General features: G+C 30.3%; 1 protein-coding gene across 2 annotated transcripts; it reads left to right on the top strand.

Moving 5' to 3' along the window:
• Positions 1–1,944: 1,944 nt before the first annotated feature.
• Positions 1,945–24,233, top strand: LOC103571413 (uncharacterized). 2 transcript variants are annotated; one of them, XM_014439949.2, is made up of 12 exons: positions 1,945–1,995; positions 2,115–2,175; positions 4,099–4,179; positions 4,794–4,937; positions 8,983–9,128; positions 11,255–11,427; positions 12,886–13,279; positions 15,327–15,497; positions 15,563–15,723; positions 15,803–16,053; positions 16,821–20,764; positions 22,559–24,233. In XM_014439949.2, exons 3-12 carry the CDS (start codon positions 4,122–4,124, stop codon positions 23,966–23,968), a joined length of 6,852 nt encoding a protein of 2,283 aa, XP_014295435.2. In that variant the 5' UTR covers positions 1,945–1,995; positions 2,115–2,175; positions 4,099–4,121; the 3' UTR covers positions 23,969–24,233. The 2 variants fall into 2 exon arrangements, with proteins under 2 accessions (XP_014295435.2, XP_014295434.2); XM_014439948.2 differs by lacking the exons at positions 1,945–1,995; positions 2,115–2,175 and adding an exon at positions 3,805–3,928.

Below are 24,233 nucleotides of genomic sequence, written 5' to 3' on the forward strand. Positions count from 1 at the left end.
ATTTTTTATTCTCCATTGTATTAAATAAAATGTGTGATAATAGTCCAAGAAGTAGTATGATCACGGACTTAACTTCCTTTTAAGACACAAAATAGCCGCTGGCAAATACAAGAGAGATCCACTTGGCGTTTGCGTACTCTTGTGATCAACACTTTTATTTCATTATATATAAATCTATAAAACTCTAATGTATTTATATAAATGTACAAATAGATCTCATCGAAACTAAGTACAATCAACGAGGGTAAAATATCCAACCAATTATAGTTAAATATTTCACAACAATAAGTTCCCGCGATCTAAAGACATTATTTTATTTATTTATTTATTTTTTTTTTTTTTTTATTAAATTTAAAACCATTAATCTTTTATAATCTAAATTCGTAAATTCACCCACGCTACATACAATCCTTAATCGTACACGAAGCCATATTTTTCTTCGTGACGTATTTCAAATTCCTTTCCTTTAGAACACGAGAATGGCGTGGTCATCATATCATATAATTGTAAATTCTGTTGCACCAGATTGCCTGCAGCGATCAGATGACCGACGTATCGTGACTTTTCTTCAATATTTTTCATTTTGCGATCCATCATGTATATATATCATATATATATCACTGTAACTACTACTATCTAATTCATCAATCTATTTATTTTATACTACATATAGATACACTGTAAAAAAGGTGTAAGTCTGGACTATCAGGGTGTTAAATTTAACACCGAAATCGGTATTAAAATAATACCGGCAGGGTGTTAAAATTTTTTCCAGTGTTAAGCAGTGATAAAAAAAGTAGTTTTATCTTTGAAGTATGAAGTCGACTTTGTATTTCAAATACAAAAAAATATTTTGATTGTTTCAAAAATTAATCATACGAGAATTTGATCTATTTATGGATAAATCCAAAAGATATTTGTATGTAATGAAGTTTTAATGCTACTGTATGAAATATGAAAATATTTTTATGATTGAAGTCTCTTTGCAAACTAAATCAGCGATAAAAATAAAATAAAATTATTAATGATTAATTTATCATTTTTAAATTAGTTATTACCTCATGAAAAAACATCTGAGTTATAATAAAAATAATTATCATATTGTTCCGAAATATTTAATTTGGTAAGTGATCAAAAATTTATGCAATTTATTCAGCTTTAAAAAAGCGACATTTTTTATAAAGTGGGTAATAAAATTTTTTTATCTCAATTAATGATAATTTCGTAATTTTAACGAAATATCATTATTATTTTTTTCTGTTTTGTAGATCTAAAAAAATTCATACTCCAATCGGAGTTAATTTCAGCACCTCTACACCCGTGTAAGTGAATTTTAACACCACTTTTTTGCACGGTGTAAGAACATAAATATATGAAAAAGTTTACTTTATTTACTTCCCAATTAAATTACGTTGATACTTATTGTCCAATGTCCACTAGAAATCTATAATTAATCTCGCGAATCTTAAAGAGATTTATTACGAATTGATCGATTAGTATTTTTTTTATTGAATTCAATTCAATGCATTGATAAATCGTTATTTTTTAATGAGGTAATTTTTTTTTACGAATAAAATAAAGATAATTTATTTTGTATCTCTTTCTAAAGTTTGAGATCTTAATTATGTATTTTTTAAAATTTATTTCAGCTTCAAAATTTTTCCCTGGCAAATTGAACAATAAGAAAAAAAGTTAAAAATTTAAAAAAATTTATTGAGGTCTCAAATTAAGGAGAAATTTTTTTTTCAAATTTCCCACTTTTAAAATCCATAATTCAAAAATTAAATTATGCAATCACTAATTTTTTGGTACATAACCTCGATCTTTCAATATTTTACGAATGGAACCTCAGTGCATATTTAAAATTTATTTTATTAAATTATTGATAATGATAATGGTAATAAATTTACAAAAAAAAAACTCATGTTTGATTGTTATCATTGACGTTTTTTCATTTAATCTTGTATTTATTTCTGATGATCTGATGGTTTTATGGTAATATTTTATTATTCTATTGAATTATGATAAATCAAATGATTATAAATGTTATCATACTCACATTAAATATTAATGCATGCAAATAAAATTTTTTTAAAACCTTAATGGCTTTATAGTTAATTGTAATGTGGAATGCTCATCAGTACGTCAGTGTAAATTGAGAGGAAATAAGTAAAGGTTGGTTGGGTTACACGTACGCGTGAAGATTTAATCTTCATACCAAATAAGTTTATTTTATTTTTTTGCTTATTTAATTAAATTTTTTGATTTAATAAGCTTACGAAAATGTAATGATAAATTATCAATAAATTAAGTTGTTGAAAACTAATAACTGATAAATTATAACGAGTTTTTTTTAGGTTAAAAACAGAGAAAGGAAGTTTATAATAAAACTCGTTGACAAATTGTTTTGACGCATTTGAAGCAAATGATTGAGTATCAAACTGGACACACAAGTTTATGAATTTCATGATCGCTATAATGAGGTGTAAATTGTTGTCTAATTGCCATTTAAGAAGGGTAGTAACTTGTTACCGATACTATTTCGATAACTTGTTATTTACAATACTAGACATAATAAATTACGTCATTGTGAAAAATTTATTTTTATTAAAATTGTAAATATAATTGCATTGAGTCTATAAAATAATTATTCAACTACAACTAATGACTATCATAACTCTACGGCCGTTATTTATTTAAAATTAATAATTAGAAATTTTTTTTGTTACTCCTGATAAGATTAGAAAGCATTAATGAAATTGAAATCTTTTTTCCTAATAAATCCAAAAATAGTATTGGGTTCAATCAACTCATTATAAATAAAACACGAAAGAATTTATGTATATAAATATATATGAAGGGGGCGGGTGGGCAAAATGGGATCGTTGAAAAAATAATGGATGTTTGTATATTTGAATTCAAAGAATCTTCTTCTTTTGACGTCCATTTGAAGTCAAACCAAATTCCCAGTTGCCATAAAAAAATTTCTTTCGGTCCGGTAAATGGGACCACCAAAAAATAAAGTAAAAAAAAATTTTTGATCACCAAAATTGCTAATATCTAATCAAATTACAAAAAAGAGATATGCAATACTGTCAGTAATTAAAGGTGCCGAAAAAACAAAAATATTGAAGATAAATTACTTATATAAAATTTAAATACAGCGAAGAAGACATCGTAGATATTTTTTGTGGCCAACAATACAGAGTCCACTGAAACATTTCTAAAAAATAATGATAAGAGTCGATAATCGTAATTGACGATGAAAAAAAATTTTTAGAGTCCATTTTGCTCACTCAGTCCCTTAAACTGTTATTTAGTTTTATATTAAAAATATCAAAAAGTATATATTTATTATTATATTATTGCTATTACTCATTGACTTTCTACCTCAATCGTTATTATATACCTCACCCTATTACATAAAATCATCGCCCAAAAGTGGCGTATGGGAACATTTATTTTTCTTTTCATTCCATCTCAGAGTCATTGAGTTTAAAAGTCTTTGTGGCAGACTCACGAGAACCGCCACAAGCAACTTCACACATTTTAAATTACATTCAGATAAATATGTATGTGTGTGTACATATATATAGATATATATATATATATATATATATATATATATATATATACTGATTTTATGAAGTGACATACAAACCTTTGATTTAGTAGCAAATACAGATGTATAACATATTTGGTGACATACAGATAAATAAGAAAAAGAATACTGTAATAAGTATGGCAAAAGTTATTCTGGGGCACAGACATCAACGTCTGGGGACTTAAATGTAAGTAAAGGCCCCACCCCACTTTGGATCGCGATCATTCGGTCCCTCTTTGCGGCCCCTCATTGCAAAGAGACACGTACGGGAGGATTACTTTAGCGCTCGTTGTTCCATCCACACCAAGACTTAACAAACACTAGGTAAGCACGTTGTTCATTCGAGGATCCAGTATCGATCGTGCTCTCAAACTCAATAGAACTTTTATCCAAATTAATTAACTCATTTGTTGATATTCTTATAAGTGTTTAATTTTTCTTTCATAGCAGTGACTTCTTTCTTTTAATTTGGTGGAAAAAAATTTATATTTCAGAGAGTGTGGACTCTCAATTAACAATGAGAGGACATTTGATTCTGCCTTTATTGGGACTACTCGCCCTTGGATGTGCAGCAAGTAAGACGCTTTTTTTTCTTTAATATTTATTACTGCAATCAGTTGATGATAAAAAGGTGAACCAGTATGACGCACACTTTTTAATATTTTTATTGATAAGATTAAATTGAATGTTAATTATAAAAGGGCATTGTGCAATTAACAAGTAGATCAGACGATTAACGCAAATGAAATTTCATTAAAATTAATAATTTTTTTTTTATTCACCAAATTATTCACCAAAATGACTCATGGGTCAAAAATATTTCATACACCGCATTAATGTAAAATATATGATATATAAATAATAACAATTCAGTATCACTCTGCATTAAGAAATAAATATATGTGACATAAAAAATTTTAAATGTAAACTATCGGTAATATTTTAAAGACCTAATGCTTGTATCCCATCGCTGCTGTTTATATATGATGGAAATATCTGTGATTATGTTAATTATTATTATAGAAGTTATTGCATAGGTCAAAAGCAGCCGATGATGTCAACTTTAGAAAAGTCTTGACTACTGATACATTAATTATTGATGATATTTATTTACTTATATTAAATATTTAAATTCTACTTATTCTTAAATTAAACAAAGTTTTTTATTATTTATTTTTTTTTTTTCAAGAATGTCCTGAGCAAAGACAGTCTCCTGGAAGGGAGATTTTTTGCTATACGTCAACTTTTGATATAAAACAGCTCGAAGATTCTATATGCAGGTGCACGACTCTTGTTCATCAAGGTCATGATCTTCAAGATCTTACAACTACTGGTAAGTATTTAACTATTGACATTCTCAATTTATCAATTACCTACAATTTATAAATATAATATTATTTAATAATACAAAAATAATAGTTATTAATTATTATTAAATGTATTGAAATTCGATCTTATTTATAATTGACAATACAAAACTCTTGTGAAATAATATCCTCAGGAAATTATGTAATTTCTAGTATGTCCTTGCACTTGTAACCGGATATCGAGTTTGTTAAATTGCGTCGAAGAGAGCAGAAAATTACTGAGATAGAAAATGTTTTGAAAAAATTGTCAAAAGCGAAAATTAATTGATGTATAATTTCTAAAATAATGCATATGATATAAGAGAGGATAACGCGAGATAAAGTGGCCGGATTATGAGGGGGTAATCCACAAAATTTTGAATTTCTCGGTTAAATTTTTTCATATTTTTGGAACATACTTTGCACTATCAAAAAACTAAGACTTGAAAAATTTTAAACTTTTAGCCAAATTAATTTTTGAGGAAATAAAAAAAGAAGAGTCAAATTTTTTTCTTCTCAACCAATTTAACAGAAAATCAAAATAATTTTATGGTGTACTGAGGCTTATAAAAAAAAAAAATTGTCAGGCGTAGAATTTCATAAAATCTTAAAAAAAAAAAATTATAATTTTCTACTTAATTTTCAGTGATTAAAATTTTAAACTTTTCCAAAAAAAAAAAAAAAAAAATTCCGACGTTATTCAACAATATTTTGAAAAAATCAAAAATATTTTTTATGCATATAATTTGCGGATCAATTCCGGAGTAAATTAAATGCGGAGCGGATGATTTTTTTATTTATTTAACTCTCGGAGTCAATTCACATCAAAAGGGAGTTCATTTTGACATTTAAACTTTGAATTGAAGTGAATGCGGATTGAAATAAAATTTACATCACTCCGAAATCACTTTCTGAAAAAAAACTCCATATTCACACCGTATGTGGTGATTTTTTGTCTCCAGAATTCCAGAACTTCAAATACAGAGTGAATTCCGGTTGAAATAAAATACATATTCACTCTGAACTGATTCCCGATTTTTAACAGTGAAAGATTCTTAAAATTACATAGTACAAAATCATAAAAACCAATTACGAGATTTATTTGTCCACACCTTTATCAACTAAATACCAGCAAATAAAAAAAATGTTAAATCACAAGTAATAAAATGATAACTTATTACTACACATTAAAAACATGCTTCCTAGCAACATATTTTAGCATTATTTACTTATATTTACAATAAATTAATTAACAATCTCAAACTACACATTCATTTACTACGGAAGAAAATAGTTTACTTGAATTTGCTCAATAATTCGAAAGTAAACGTTGAAAAAGTTTAAAGACCTTAGAAATCCCAAGACGGTATCAATTACCAGTGCATAGTAAAATTTTTTTGGTAAAAATCACGCTCCATGAAATAAAAATAATATTCCATTCAATTTTAGCGTGCATACTACATCTTTTTTTGTTGTTAATAAAAATAGCGTGCATCAAACCTTTAAAAGCTTATTTAAACGATACCGGTTCAGTTGATCATCATAATAATTATAATTATTATTGTTATTTATGATTATATATACGATACGGATCGTAAAGCTCCCCGAGGGATTTACAAGTTTACTTTCGCTTTTGGTTGACCAAGTGTACTTGCTCGTCGGGGGATTATATCAAAGAGTTAAACATAAACTCATTCCAACTTTTAAATCTTAATGCTACTTTGGTACTCACCGTTATGTTGTAGTCTTTATCGTCGTCGTTGTCGTTGTTGTTGTTCTTGTTGTACCTCAACGATTCGCATATATGGAATTTCACGCGCCCCACCCCTTCAAATAATGTAAGTTGGCATCATAAGATACATGAGATCGTGATCAATTGCGTAAATCCAAATAGACATATATATATATATATATATTTCACAAAGGGACTTTCGGTTGATGCCTGGTTCTGCATTCATACATTTATAAACATTTTTTTAAAATAACGATGTAACATACATGTTAAATGTTACGAAATAAATTTTGCCACACCCCTTTTTATATACATATACATATATATATTTTTTATACTTGCCAATCGGGCTACTTGTTTTATTTGTAACATTGACAAAGTAGATGTTTAATAGCAATACATCAAAAGTTTTGCTTAATCATGACTAAACTCAATTAAGTAACGTAATTGATTGTTTAATTTATAAAACAATAAAACATTAACACGATCGTTTGTTACTGTTTTAAATTTACTTGATAATTTAATGTTTAATTTTTAGTTCTTGTAAATAAAGTCAATGTATATAACAGAAAGGAACGAAGAAAAATCTCTTAATATATATAATGTTAGTGAAGGTCCTGGGGATTTCCAATATATAATAAGACATAAAATACCTCAATAATAATGATGATCAGGTCATTTAAGTTGAAAAATATAATATATTATAGTGTAAAAAAAAGCCGTTGAAAAAGTCCTGACGATTCTTATTTTCAAAAGGTGACACAATGATTAAATATTTTAAAACAATTTTTAAACTTACGAAAATACCCAAGTAGCAGACTTGACTTTGTGACATCTATATCAGTTTTTTGGCTGTTTTTTGACATATCAATTAGGCATCAAAATGTTAACGAAATGATCAGAAATTTATGTCACCTAAACGATTACAAATGAGTCATTGATTTTTCAATTGAAATGTCTTTTTTAAGATAGGAAAAATAACAGAAATTTTCTGTGGCTCCTAGAACTAACATCTCTACGTCTTAGTTTTATAAAAAAAATTGACTTTGAGACAAAAAAAAAATTTTTTATCCTTTCAATAAGCATCTTTATGACATCTTAAAGTTGTCTCTGTGCTATTTGGGTGCAAAGAAAAAACTGAAAAATTGACTTAATACTTATAACATATGAACGTTTTTAGACTCTTTTGTAAGCTTTTATGATTATTAAAAGTGCTAGGTTTCATAATTATGTCAGTGCAAAATACGTTCAGAAAAAAGCTGATTTTGAACTATTTCTGAACATTTTTTTTCTAAGCATATTTTTATAATATTAAAATATTTCTTGATTTTTCTCTTGAATTTTCAAAAGTTTAAAAAAAATTCGTCGTTGTGTCACGTTTTGACGTTTGGAATGGTCAACGTTTTTTCAACAATTTTTTTTACACGGGTAATATGACCACACAAAATGCAAAACAAACTACAAAGTTTTTTTCATTAAATAGATAAATACAAATTTTAAATATATAGTCAATGCATTTACGTTAAACTTTTAAATGTTACAGGCCATAAATTAGCAGATACTGATATTGAGATCAAGTATCAAGATCGTGGTTTTTTTTTACATCATTTCGACGAAACCGGATTTTATCATTAAATAAATGAAAATTGTTTGATAATTTTTCGAAATTTAATTTTCATTTTCATTAATTTAACATGGAGCGTTGATTTTAAAATTGAAAGTATGTTTGAACACGCGATATATTTTAAACAGATATTACATATAATTATGCGCGAATCATCAAGTGATAATTTAGTTCACAGTTTCATTTACTTTAATGCACTCCAATACACGTAAAAGTTTCTCGAGAGACGATGTAATGTTAATTTATCAAGACGAGGTCGCCGCCTTATATTATTCAATCGACATCTCTTTCTTTTATGTTTTTTTTTTATTCCTCAATACCTACCGTACTCTCTTACTCACTTTTACTCTCAATTATCTTCATTTATAAACGTGTTGGCATTGAACTCAACGCGATGAGAGTATTAGATAAATATATCGTATACATAACAATACAAATTGTTGTAGATATTTTAAACAATTGTTATTATATTTAAAAAAAAAAAAATTGAATGTATTCAAATTATATTGACGAGTGTCACCGTGACATTTAACATAAGTGCTATTGTAATTATTTAATTATTTGTCACTTACAAATTGTTTGTCTAGTAATTTATTCATGATTTTTTTTTTTTTTGTAAATATTTAAATAATTTATTAAGTTGCTTGTAATTAATGAAAAAAAAATTATTTTTAAGGTCTTGCGGATCTTCACAAGTCCTTGGTACAATTAAATCCTGTGCTCCAGTTTGTTATAAGTATAAATGATGCTCGAGGCAGATTAATGACTTCAGCTGATGCACGACAAGAAAGTGTTGCCCGAATAGCAAGAATATTGAATCAAGTAATTTTAATATTTATTATTTATTAATAAACAATTAAATAATAATAAGAAAATTTGAAAATCGGCAGACTTGGCAAGCCAGCCCTACACGGAGAGAAAATTATAGTAACTGTTCCTAGTACGTTTATGAAATATCGTCCCATACCGTTATGGTAATGATTACTTGGGATTATGGGATATAGACCCATACTTTCTGGGAAAAGTTTCCATAAGTATGGGAACAATTCCTATCATTATGGTAACAGTTTCCATATCGCATGTGAAAGAATTATGGTAATGATTACCATACTCATAGGAATATTTCCCACAAGCAAATAGTAACCGATCCTATAACCACATTGTAATGGTTCCTAAGTGTATATGGGAATACGCCCTATATATTATGGTAACTATTCCTATAATATTATTGTAAACATAACCATCATATTATGGTAATCATTCCCATAATGTATGGAAATTATTACCATGATATTATGGTAACGATTACCATAATATTATAGAAATAGTTACCATAATAGTATGGGAATGGTTACCATAATATTATGGTAATAATTCCCATAATATTTAGAAATTATAATAATTTTTTTTTTTTTTGTAAGAAGCGTTTTTTTTTATATTGCAAAATTTTAAGTATACAAAAAAAATGCTTATTACAAAAAAAAAATTTATTATAATTTCTAAATATTATGGTAACAAATACCATAATATTATGGTAATGGTTACTATAATATTATGGTAACCATTATCATAGTTACATGGTAACGATTACCATGATTCCATAGGAATTATTCCGATACCATATGGGAATTATACCCATAATTATAGGGATGATTACCATAATATATATGGGTGCCGTTCCTATAATCAACATTTGAAAAAAACCGGTTACCATGCAGTATGAGAACCATTCCCATAACATATTGTAACTGTTACCATAATTTTCTCTCCGTGTAAAACTTTCCGCTGGTTTTCGAGCTCAAAAACACTTTTGTCAAAATACATATTCGAGCTTTAAGAGCTCGAGAATATCTTTTGATACATTCGCATTTTTGAGCTCTTCGAGCTTCAGCAGATCCTCCAATCATCTAGAATTAATAATTATTGGATGATAACTTCTGCAATAAATTTCGTGACAGTTATTATCAGGATGGTAATATTTACTATCAGGATGATAATATTTATTTCTGCAATAAATTTCGTAACAGTAACTTCATCGCCGATATCTTTTAAATTAATTGATCGATTTTGACGTTTGCATAACATTCGACGCAGTTTTTAGTTTCTAATACTCAAATTTTTTTGAAAATAATCATTGAAAAGTTTTTGATTTTATTCCAAGAAGATACTTTTTGGAAATTTTTTCATTAACGATATTTATTGAACAAATTATTTAATTTTGATGCTCGTGGTGGCATTCGACGCAGTTAATAAAGTTTTAGAGTCCAGTAGATTTTGGAATCAATCCATGGAGTAAGTTGGAAGTCATTTGAAAGAAATATTTTTTTAAAAAGTTTATTATTCAAAGAACTCCGAACGTACAGTACTGATTAAGCTCAATTCTTCACTTCATTAATAAGTGATTAATGATTAATAAGTGAAGAATTAATAAGTTGCTTCGAATGCCGCCTTAATTATCTAAATTGATTAATCCATTCAACTTATAGAATATTTTCATGCATACGTATATGCGTACACACATACTTATACTCGGGAATCATCTCTAAATTAGTCAGAAGAGCTTCCTAGGACTTCAAAACGTCGACATTTGATGAAAACTCGGTTTTCGAAAATCGGGGTGAAAACAATAACTTCCCAAATTTATGAAAATTTTAAATATTTTTGGCGGGAAGTTAAAAAAAAATAAATTAGTTGTGTAATTTAATATTTAATAAATTACAATGAAGGTTTGACAGTTGGTTAGAAAAATTGAAGAATAGATTTAAGAGAATGTAAAAATAGAACGAAAGTATAAAGGCTTTTTAACGTTCACTTACTTATTAGATATCGCTCAATGTTCTTACTTTCTTTAATCTCTCTAACCTCATGGCAATATCGTATACTATACCAACAAACTTCCGGCATAAGTTTTAAAATAATAATAATATTATTTTGTTTTATTGCTTGAGGTGGATGGCGTTGAACTCAATGTGACGGCGGGAACTAAAGAACGATTAGTTCACTTCGTTCAAGGGTTGAAAAATGAAATCATAAGAAAGTCATTGAAGAAAAGAATTATTTTAGCTTTGCCAACCAAGTCCGAGCAGCTTGCCAAGCAGTTTGACATTAAAGAACTTTCAAAGTAAGATTTATTTAATTTATTTAAGTAATTAATTATATCATAAATTATATAATTGATTGTGGAGCAGAATAATAGATTGAAATCATTTTTTTTTCTATAAAAATTTATGGTGCCCTTTTCATTTAAAACTTTAATTTAATTTAATTTATAAAACTGTTTTTAAGAGGCATTCTATTTCGCCCTAGGATCCTAACATTCTACATTTTAATGATAAGAATTTATTTGTACGACGAGTCAGTATAGAAGTCTATCAATTATATTTATTTTTATAGTATTATTGATAAATAAATATATTTGATATATGAACGAAAAGAAAAATTATTTATGGCGTGTTGTTTTTTCTTTTTTTGGAGCAGAGCCGATTAATACCGAAAGAATCCGATTGTCAATTTACAAAATAGAAATTATTTTATTCTGAAGATTTATTGATGAATAAGATTATTTTACCTTATCTTGATTTGTACTCGGGTCAAAAATAAAACTTGATTTAGACTTAGTTTACTAAGTCGAAATTTAGAGCCGTTTTTCATCAGACAAACTCGAATTTTTTTACGAAGATATGAAATACATTGAGTTTTTGCCTCGGTTTATATTTAACTGGCTCACTTAATCACAATTTAAGACGAAAAAGTTGAAACTAAGATGAAAAAAACTCTAAAAGTTTAAAAAAATTTAATTCAAGTTGAAAAAGTCGAGATCTTATCGGATAATGTTCGGAAAATCTTATTCACTTTTGAAATTTTTCAGGTTCTAAGCAGCCCGGAACAAACAGCCAAATACGTCATTAGACTGCTAAAAAAAAATTTCTATTACAAAAAAAGAATTTAAAAAAAAAAATTGAGCTAATAAATTTCTTTTTTTTACTAAAAATTTTGAATCAGCCGCACGGCTCAAACTGATCAACTTACCCCTTGTTTTCTTAAACCGTAAACTTTACTCTGATGCGTAAAAAAAACTCCCACTCCGCATTTAATACGCAAATTTTTTACGTCTACTCTTTTGAAAAATAATTTTTTTCGTCTGAGTAAATTTTCAGAAAATTTAAACTCTCACTTTATAAGCAAGAAATCGATAATGATTGAAACATAAAATAACAAGTAATTTTTTTTTACCATTTAAGACGAATTATTTAGCGATCAAAGTAATAAATCTCCAACGATATTAATTTTTATTGATAATTGTAATTTAACAACAATTAGTAGGATTAATTGGCTCTTCATATCCTTGAGCCAGATGTCTAGTTGACCAGTTCTTGCGATAATCGACGCACTAGTTCTTCAATTGGAAAGGATTGCGCGTTTATTTTTTTTTATGTTTTCCATCAGCTGTCTTTCGTACTTTTTTAAATTTTCCAAATATAGAGATAAATACTCGCAATAAAAGTAACTCATAACGCCATGATTTATTATTTAGTTACTAATTACTCATCTTATTTGTATTTATTATTCCTTTAAATAGATTTGTCGACTTGTTTACTATTCCGACCCATTATTTAACTGACGATGAGGAAAATTACAAGACATTTCATCCATCCCGTCTTATGGGACTCTTTGATTTACTGAATACCGACAGCCTGGTTGATCTTGTTCACGGCCTTGGTGCTACCAAGAGAAAAATTCTTGTTTCCTTACCAGCAAGTGGTTATAAATTTACCCTGAAGATCAAGGATCTCAACACTCCGCGAGCACCAACTCAGCAAATAAATCCTGTGTCTATCAATCGGATCCAACTTTGTCAAGCGATTAGTCAAGATGAATGGACTATTGAACGAGACGAAGATCTTACTGCGCCTTATGCATTCACAAATAACACTTGGATTGCTTTTGAAGATAAAATATCTGCTAAAATAAAGGTTTATCATCGACAAAATCATTTTTTTTAAATTCAACCCTTAGCGATCACATGAGATCCAGCAGAGCCCAAAAAATTTTAGGCTCAAAATTTCTATCAACTAATTTTTTTAGTTTTCAACTGCAAATATCTCAATAACTATAGCGTTTAAAAAAAAAGTACAAGAGACGTTTTTTGTAGAGAATTTAAAACACTACAAAGAAGGTTTCTTGCAATTTTTTGTTTAATTCAATATTTACAGAAATATTTGAAAAAAACCAAGGGCAGTGTGAGCTTTAAGGGTGAAATTAAAAAGGCGCTGAAAGTCGCAGACATTAAAAAATTTTATTCATTTGTAATAAACATAATCAATATTGACAGACAGAAATTTTGGAAATGCATATGAAGAATTTTTAAAAATTTTATTGTGTATATTTTTTAAAAAATTTTCTGATGACAATTAAGGCCATTCTCGGACTGTGCCCTCACTTTTTATAAATTTTCAATGACTTTTAACAGTCATAAGCATTTCAAATTTTTATTCATTGATTAAAAATAAAGTTAATGCATTAATTGAAAAAAGGCCAACGTAGTTGCAATTTCACTGAGGCATAGATTTTTACAACAATTACTTCAAGTTGATATTAATTGGGAGTTACACGAAATTTGTTAAAGAAATTTAAGTAAATTGTTCAAATCGATTTTATATCGAATTTTTAAATTTTGTAGGCTAGAATTTATTCAACAAATTTTGTTTAACTCCTAATTGGTAACAACTATAATTAATTTTTTAAAAATTCTATATCTCAGCGAAATTACAACGTTACCCTTTTTTCCATTAAAGTTTTATTTTTTTTTTTTTAATGGCATCGAAGACAGTGTCTCCCCCCACACTTTTTATAAATATGCAATGACTTTCAAATGTTATAATCGTATTCAAATTTTATTAATTAATTTTAAAAAAAAGTTGAAACCTTCAGCGAAAAAAAGAACAACATAGTCGTAATTTCGTTGAGATATAGAATTTTAAAAAAATTACAGTTGTTATCAATTAAGAGTTAAAGAAAATTTGTTGAATAAATTTAGGCCTACAAAACTTGAGAATTCCAATTATAAAATTGACATGAAAATTTACTGAAATTTATTCAACAAATTTGGTTTAAGTCTCAATTGATATGAACTGTGTCATTTATTTAAAAATCTATATTTCTGTGAAATTACGACTACGTTGTTCTTTTTTCAATTAATGCTTTAATTTTTTTTTAATTAATTGATAAAATTTTGATACACTTATTACGACAGTTGAAAGACATTGAAAATTTTTAAAAAGCCGGGGGTGGGGGGCACTATCCGAGGGGAAGACGTCTATTAGCCAGGTTCCAATTGGAAAAGTAACCGATAGGACATATCCCAATAACTCAGACCCCTATTACCTGAATTACCAATTACTAATAATCCTGATGATCTAGATTTCCAATCACCTAAAATCCCGATCACCAGTAATTTCAATTACCAATGCTACCAATTACCAGAATTTTTAACTATCCAAAAGTTCGGTAGCTTAATTTTTCGTTAACCAGAAACATTTGTGACAAGACATTCCGATTGGACAGGTAAGCTCAAAGTCAATTTCTTTGTTATATAACAAAGAAATCCATTTTTAGCTTTGTTATATAACAAAGAAATTGATTTTGAGCTTACGAAACCTGTCCAATCGGAATATCGGGGTAACGAAAAATTAAGCTATCGAACTTCTGGATAATTGGAAATTTGGGTAATTGGTAGTATTAGTAATTGAAATTACTGGTGATCGGGATTTTATGTGATTGGAAATCTGGGTCATCGGGATTATTAGTAATTGGTAATTCAGGTAATAGGGATCTGGGTTATTGGGATATATCTTATCGGTTACTTTTCCAATTGGAACCTGTCTAGTAGACGTCTTCCCTATCTGAGAATGTCCTTAACTTGGTAATTAAAAACACTAAAATTTTCAATTGTCGGATACTTTCAGCATCGTAAATTACAAAAATAAAATTTAATTTTCATTGTAATAATTATATTTTTAGGGAAAATATATTTTACTTCGTGATTTAGCGGGCTTAGCTATCAGAGATATTGAAAATGATTTAAAAAATGATTGCGGAAATACAATAACTGAAGATGTTTACAACTCAATAACTGATAACAGAAGAAAAACTCGAGAAGCTGTTTTAACTTCTTTAGAAAATGATATTTATGTGAGTAATCAATTTTTCAATTATCACTTTATGATTTTATAATTTATTATTTTCTTTTTTTATAGAGTACGGAAACTTTATACCCAAAAAATTTAAAATCTTCAGACTTCAGGATTTCCCGAATCGTTGACAGTCAGGGAAAAATTAAAGCTGTACGTGAAAATATTCAAACAGAATTTTCGTGTCCGCGTCAAGGATATTTTGTTCACCCACACAGTTGCAACAGGTATTTATTAAAAATAAAAATAATTAGTCGATAAATATTTAATATGAATGTTAAATTTATTGTTGATATTTATGGATAGATTTTATCGATGTGTTAAATTTAATCAGCAAGTTGAGAACTACAGTGTCTTTGAGTTCGACTGTCCTGCTGGTTTAGCTTTTGATGAAAGTACTGATGTCTGTGTATGGCCTGGGTCACTATCGAAAAGTTCACCATGTCCTGGAAGTCCTGAAATAGCACCATCGACTCCAAGAAGATTCAGTTGTCCTAAAGAAGGTTATTATGCTGACCCTGAAAACTGCCAATGGTTCTTTGCTTGTATGGATCTAGGTAATAAATTTTTTTTAAATAATTCATTTAAGAGAGACCAGGACACCGCGGTCCACTTAAGTCGCCAATTTTTTTTTTTTAATTTATTTTACAGAAAATGAACTTTTTTTTTAATCAAAAATTATTTTTATTGAAGAGAAAATTTGTAAATTACATAAAACTCATAAATCTATACTATGAAATTTTTTTTTTTTTTTTTTTTTCAAAATTTTTTAAGGCGTTAATCAAACTCATAAAAATATGATGATACTTAAGTTAGTCAACGTCTAACAATTTTTTGATTTCTTTTAGAAATGATAAATTATAAAAAAAAAATATTTCAAAAAATTGCAACTATAACTTTTTTAATTTACTACATGTGCAAATTAAAAATTTTTTTTTTTTGTAATTGATTTGATGAAAAAAAAAATCCAATTGTTAATTGTCATCATAAAAATGATACTAAAGTTTGCCAACGTATAATAATTTTTGGACTTTTTTTTAAACAATAAATCATACAAAAAAAAATATTTGAAAAAATTGCACTTGTAGTTTTTAAAATTTTCTACATGTGCATATTATTAGTTTTTTTTTTTTTTTTTATTAAATTGTTGAAAAAAAAAAATCTGAAAATTACTAATTGTCTGCTAACTTGAGGATCATTCATAAAATATGATGATTATAAAAAAGAAATTTTATTGGCTAATTTTTGTAATGGTTCATCGTGCCCCGATCTCCCGTATTTATTGTTTCCAATTACAAATATATGATGTCATTGATATTTTCAGGAGGAGACAAGATGTTGGCTTACGAATTCCAGTGTCCCTACGGATTGGTATTTGATGAAAATAAATTAGCCTGCGAATGGCCGTGGCTAGTTCCCAAATGCGCTGGTACTAATTATGAAAACAAAGGATTTGGATCTGGAGTAATTGGGGGTGGGTATGGTGGACATAACCAAGGAGGCTATGGGGGATCAGGACAACCTGGCTACGATTACGATGGAAATCAAGGTAATTATGGTGGCCATGGAAGCAATGAAGGTGGTTATGATGAATCATCTCAAGGTGGTGGTGGTTATTATTATGGAGGTCATGATAATTCGGGTTATGGAGGATCAGGGCATCCAGGATATGACGGATCAAGTGGAGGGGATGGGTCCCATGGACATGGTGGTTATGGGGCAAAAGGTAACGGAAATGACGGTGGATATGATGGTTCTTCAGAAGGAGGTCATGGTGGGTCAGGACCTGGGCATGAATCACATGGTGACGATGGTTCTTATGAAGGCAAAGGTATGGACTATGATTATGATTATGGTGGAAAAGGTCATGGAAATCAAGGTGGTCATGGTGGAACAGAGCAGTCTGGACATGACGAATCACACGGCGAAGACGGATCTTATGATGGCCAAGGTATGGATCATGATAATGGTGGAAAAGGTCATGGAAATAAAGATGGCCACGGTGTGTCGAAACCTTCTGGATACGACAATTCAAACGGTGAAGATGGTTCTTATGGAGGCAAAGGTATGGATTATGATAATGGTGGAAAAGGTCATGGAAATCAAGATGGCCATGGTGTGTCGAAACCTTCTGGATACGACAATTCAAACGGTGAAGATGGTTCTTATGGAGGCAAAGGTATGGATTATGATTATGGTGGAAAAGACCAAGGAAACCAAGATGGCCATGGTGTGTCGAAACCTTCTGGATACGACGATTCAAACGGTGAAGATGGTTCTTATGGAGGCAAAGGTACGGATTATGATTATGGTGGAAAAGACCAAGGAAACCAAGATGGCCATGGTGTGTCGAAACCTTCTGGATACGACAATTCAAACGGTGAAGATGGTTCTTATGGAGGCAAAGGTATGGATTATGATTATGGTGGAAAAGACCAAGGAAACCAAGATGGCCATGGTGGGTTAAGACCTTCTGGGCATGATGAATCACACGGCAACGACGGCTCTTATGAAGGCCAAGGTATGGATCATAGTTATGATGGAAAAGATCAAGGAAACCAGGGAGGTTATGACGAATCTTCCCATGGTGGCCATGATGGAACAGAACAGTCCGAACATGATGAACCACAAGGTGAAGATGGCTATGAAGGCAAGGGTATGGATCATGGTTACGATGGTAACAGGGGTAAAGACGAAGGAAATCAAGGCAGCTACGATGAATCTTCTCAAGGTGGCTACGATACCCATGAAAGTAAAAACCCCGAAGATGATGGTAGCTACCACGAGCCTTCTCCTGAAAATGATGGAGGCTATGGAAGCCGCACTACCAGTGTTAATTACGGTATGAAAGACCAAGAAAATCAAGGTGGGGATCAAGGATACACAACTATCAGCGCTCATTCATCTTCTAAAGCCGGCTATCCCTCAGTATTACACAGTGGATACACTCCATCAGCTGGAGGAGGCATACCAACTATTCTCGTCGGAGGCTACTCAACTGGAGGCTTTGAACACTCGACTCTCATCTCTGGATCACAAAAACCACAACTCACTAGTTCTGGTTATACTTATCCTCAACCAGGAACCAAAGAATACACAATAAACCAAGGATACGATGTTTCTACCGGAAGCTTATCGACTCCTCAAGGGCCTATATATCGCGGCGATGCTGGTAAATTTACTAAAGCTACGCATACTTCAGAAGCTATTACAACTGATGTATACAAAAAAGGCATCATAACTACCGGAAGTTCACAAACAGGATACAGCAAAAGTGATTACGGAACCACATCGGGTCTATTTACTGCAGGTAAAACATTCCCAGGAGTCCTAGATAACGGCAATACATTAATTTCCCATAGACCAACATCTTTCGGTAACGAATTCTATCCCAATCAAGCCAGAGAATCATTTACTCCAAGTGTTACTTTCAAAAATCAAGGGACTTTTACCTCAGCAGGCTCATCTTTAACTACCGGCAATCAGTTCTACACCAACGAAGCCGCAATATATAACACAGGAGCTGGTTCTCCAGGACAAACGTTCACTCCATCATTCAGACCAATTGCTTCTACTGGAAGCGGATACTACACTAGCGGTTCTGGATCTAAAGAACGAACGTTTACGCCATCATTTACTTCTACTGGAAATGAATATTATAATGGAGCTGCTGGATCTAAAGGACAAACATTTAAGCCAGCATTTACTTCATTTACTTCCACTGGAAATGAATATTACACAAATAAAGCCAGTGATTCATACAACGGAAACGGTAATTCAAATATACCGAGCGGTTATACTCCATCAATAACTTCTATTGCTACTGAAAATGAATATTATAATAATAATAATAATGATATTAATAATAAATTCGCAACAACTGATTTCCGTAAGACTACTTTTACTCCATCAATAGCAACTGGTTATCCAGGAAATCCCTATTACACAAACCAACCAGGATACAATAAAAATATCAGTACATCCCGCGGAACTCTGTTTACTTCAGAAATGTCTGTAACATCAGCCGGTAATCAATTTTTCCCAAATCAAGCAGCTAATCCAACTTCAACGAATCTTGAAATTCCAATAACGACAGCTGATGATGGCACTGGTTACAAAACGAATGAATATCACGACAACGGTGGACGCGGAACAATTCGTTACAACAATGGCCTAGTTACGCACAAGTATACTGAAGATGATATACGTCTGCATCATACTTCTTTTACCATTAATCCAACACCAGACAGCGCTCAGACAAATCCGGTTACGTTGAGTTCCGGTGGAGTTTACACACGTGGGGGATTTACTAAAATAGGTCCGACTAAAACAGGAATTACTACTGCCCAGGTTGGAGGAACCGGAAGTTATGTAGCTGCTGAGCTTGACAATAGACCGACTTCTAAACCAGATCAAATTGGCGCGAATGCCTTCGGTACCGTAACTCAATCACCTGAAGAAGAAAATTCACAATCATATTCTACAGGTGAAAAAAATACAGTCGATTCTTCAAAGACTAAAAGTGAACAGGATTCAAATATTGTAACATCTGGTTACTCATACGATAAACCGACCGTTCAATTAAATACTATTTCTACAAAATCGCAATCTGCTTCTTATCAAGGCCAAGATAATTCTATTCCTACGCTTACTCCTTTCTTGAATGTTGATGTATACAATAATCCAAGTGTTGCAACATCATCACCGGCGGTTGTTAATACGTACTCCTACGCTAAATCAACGGGTCCGCAGTATCAGGAAAACATGTATCAGTATGATAAGACATCTACTGCTGCCTCTGCTGGAGAATACTCAGAGTCTCTGTCTAAAACTACCCAGAGAAAGTATCCAGCTGTTGGTTACACAACCGGCCCCCTTGATGATTATCAGTCGACGTTATTCGAGGCCGCGAGAATTCCGACTGTTCCAAGAGTTCGACCGGTTATTGATACCGGTTTCAAAACTGTAATATCCCCGACAGCGGCTTCAGTTACCGTAGCAACTGCTCATCAAAATAATTTTGATAATCAAAATATTATGACAAATTCGGTTAATGGTAACGATGATTCTTCCCTTAATGTCAGGGTATCCTTTGGACAAACTAGTGGCCAACAAGAAAATAATTATAATAATGAAGTCACTAAAACGGGCGATGAATTTGCTGGATATACCTACGATCGAACTGATAGCGATTTTGAAGGCAGGTTTTATAACAAAGAATCTACTACTGAAGCGGTTGCTTACCAACGAACTGCAGCTAATCCTGAGGTAACAAATAGTTTTTTTTTTGTTTTTTTATAACTTCTCAGTATCGGGAGTAAATTAATTTCCTTTGATTACTATTATTATATTGCATATTTAAAATCATTATTTATATGCATAATAATTTTTTTAAAATTGTATATTAAATATATACTCATACATTTGAATTTACGGATAAATTTGAACTAATATTAACCGTTATCTATTAAAAAGTAATTTAAATATATATAATTACAAATAAACCGTTAGGTTTTAATTGAATATCGAGAAAATTAATAGATTAATGATAAAAATTTTGATATTAGTATATAATTTTAAGCGGAAGCTTTAATTACTGATACTACCGGCATAGAAAAAAGTTGTTATAAATAATTTAATAAGTAAATTTTGAAATTCGAGACAATTTTAAACTTTGAATTTATAATTTTTTGAATTTAAGAGAAAGCAAAAAAAAATTTCCCCACACGGAAAGAAAATTATGGGGATGGTTCCCATAATTTTGTAAAATTTTGTCCTATACCAGTATAGGAATTACGACCATAAATTATGGGACACAGTTCCTATAATTATAGGAAGGTTTCCCATAATTATAGAAATAGTTCCTATAATTATGGGAACGACACCCATAACATTATAGGAATTGTATTAGGCATTTTAATGCCAAGCTCCTAAAAAAAGTATTCTGATCGATTTTAGGAGCTCGACATTAAAATGGAAATAACTAGAAGAGAATGCCGAATTCAAAAAAAATTTTTTCAGAGATAATTTGTAGGAAATAAAATTTCCTACAAAAAAGATTCCATAATATTTTATGATTAGTCCGATAGTTTCACCGGAAGAGTAAAAAGATCTCGAAATTTACTCTAACTTGACTTCAAGCTCCAATAACTTTTGAACAGATGGATTTATCAAAAAATGATAAGAGACTTTTTTTTTTTGTAGAGCATTCAATTTCCTATAAAAAAATAATATTGAGAATTTCTGAATTCTCATTAGTTATCATGATATAAAATTCAGAACGAGCAAAAACAAGTTCTTTGAATTTTATTAAACTTTGACGTCGGATATCTTGTGAATGGTTGAATTTATGCAAAAATCATAAAAAACCTTTTTTGTAGATCACTAAATTTGCTACAAAATGTTTGAGGAGAGGTTTTTTGTATCTTGATTTTTTCGGAAGTTATGTATTTTTTACCATGTTACTAAATGAAAAATCGAAAATTATCAATAGTTACCTCTAAATATCAATATTAAGAGCTCAAATTTTAACTGTCACCATATTTTAAGATAACCTTTCGATTTTTCAATGTTCATCAAAAAAATAAAAGTAGTCCCCTAATTTGTAAACAAAAGATTCTAGAGTTAATTTTAGAGTAGAGACTTTAATAAGCAATTAAATTCAAACTATATTTAATAAATTTGGTAGTAATACTTGGGCAGTCACGTAATGACTGTAAGTTGCTCGTTGTTATTTAATAAATTTATATTATCGGCCCTAAAATTTATGTCCTCTGAAGACCGCAAATACAAAAAGCATACAAATAGTGCACTAAAATTTAAATTATTATGTACATAAAAAAATATCAATATGAAATCCTAAAGAATACAGTTTCATATATATGTATTGACTCTATGCAAACATATAAAAATATAAATTAATAATGAATCTGCATTAAAGTTCTAAAACTGATAAACTCAGAGTTGAATTGTCTCCAATTTGAAAGCTTGCTGATATGAAAATTTTTTTATCGAATTTTTTTTACACAGTACATAATTTATTTATAATAATATAACTTTCAGGACTTGAAGAAGCCAACATTCATAATATCCTACACAGAATCATCTAAATTTGATGAAAATAAAGACTCATATGATACAAGCGATGTGAGTTATAGTAAACCACCAATTGAATTTGTCAGTAGTGAAGCTCCAACTCTTGAACCAACAGAGTATCCATCAACATCATCAAACCCTATGATTACTCGCGATCAAATTAAAAAACTAGTCTCAAATTATAACCGCGGTACCGTTAAATACGCTCCGGCCGACTATGACGAAATTCGTTACTCTTCTGGATTATCTGGCACACAGCCAAGTGTTCCAGAATACGAAACAAATACTGATGATGAATCCAATAAATATGAATTATCCGAAGACGGATCTCCAACAGAAAGTAATCGTTATCAGTCTACAAATTTCCCGTCAATTAGAAAATCATCATTGTCATCAGTATCAAAATCCGTAGGCATTTTATCTAAAAATACCTACACAACAAATCAGCCATCAGTTACAACGTACTCCGGTAACTACAGAAAAAGTTTAACAACACAAACATCCGAATTAATTTCAAGATCAAGTGAAGTTGCTCAAACCAAAACAGCGATGGGGAAAGTAATCGTGAAATTCAGTGATCTACATCCGCTTTTATTGGGTAAATTAAGCGCTGAGTGTACTTGTAGAGCAGATCCATTTGCCATTCGTGGAAACAAACCATTGTTGATAGATTCATCTAACGGAAAAGTTGATTTAAGTAATTACGACGAATCAGATATTTATGTCGAGTTAGAAAAGAGCAAAGAGTCGTCATTAGACAATTATGATGATTCAATTACTGTTTACGGTTCATCTACAAAATCCCCATTGAATAAAATTTCTAGCCGAGTGACTCCAGTTGTTGCTCAATTTAATGGAGTAACAAAGTCCGCTAAATTACGAAGACCTTCTTCGACTTACTTGCCAGCCTATCGTACTTCGTCTTCATCTTCACCGTCGACAAGACGACCTCCATCTTCAAGTAATCAACAATCTACGACCTCTTCATCTTTACGAGTATCTGCTAGCGACATAGAATATTCAACGCGAGCTAGATCTCGTAGTGGTAAAAGTATCGGTACTTTTAGGTCAACCAATTCACCCGATCAAGTTACTGAATCGATAGCCTCACCTGCTGCTGATGATAGAATTGATTATGGAGAAGTTGGTGTACTTGAATTAAATCCAGAAGGTAAAGCCGAGTGTGCGCGACCTGGATTATTTAGACATCCGAAATACTGTAATAAATTTTACGCATGTCATTGGGACAGCTGGAAGAAAAAGTTTACACTTCATATATTCAATTGTCCGATTCACTTGACCTTTGACAATAAAGCTGCTGCGTGTAATTGGCCAACAAAAGGTCCAGCTTGTCAAGATAATAATCTTCTGATTTAAAGAAAAAAAATAGTAGACGTTGATTGATAATTTCTATTCTTATTGATGCGCTAAATTTATATTTTTCATTTCGGGTTTTCTTTAATCATCAGTTCAATGATAGAAATTTTTTTATAAAACTCAAAGAGAATAATAATTATCGTTTTGAGTATATGGTAAATAATAAATAAGTGATTGTATTATGAACTGATATTAAGTAGCGCGAAAGCCCGTCACTGTCACCGCATCGAGTGAAAGTCGATCGAAGTTGTCGATCCAAATTCAC

The sequence above is a fragment of the Microplitis demolitor genome, chromosome 7 (genome assembly GCF_026212275.2).
Source record: "Microplitis demolitor isolate Queensland-Clemson2020A chromosome 7, iyMicDemo2.1a, whole genome shotgun sequence".
NCBI classification, from domain to species: Eukaryota; Metazoa; Arthropoda; class Insecta; order Hymenoptera; family Braconidae; genus Microplitis; species Microplitis demolitor.

Coding starts and splice junctions, on each gene's coding strand:
- LOC103571413 (XM_014439949.2), top strand. CDS start 4,122: ATGAGAGGACATTTGATTCTGCCTTTATTGGGACTACTCGCCCTTGGA. Junction 9,129..11,254: donor TAGCAAGAATATTGAATCAA/GTAATTTTAATA, acceptor TTATTGCTTGAG/GTGGATGGCGTTGAACTCAA. Junction 13,280..15,326: donor AAATATCTGCTAAAATAAAG/GTTTATCATCGA, acceptor TTATATTTTTAG/GGAAAATATATTTTACTTCG.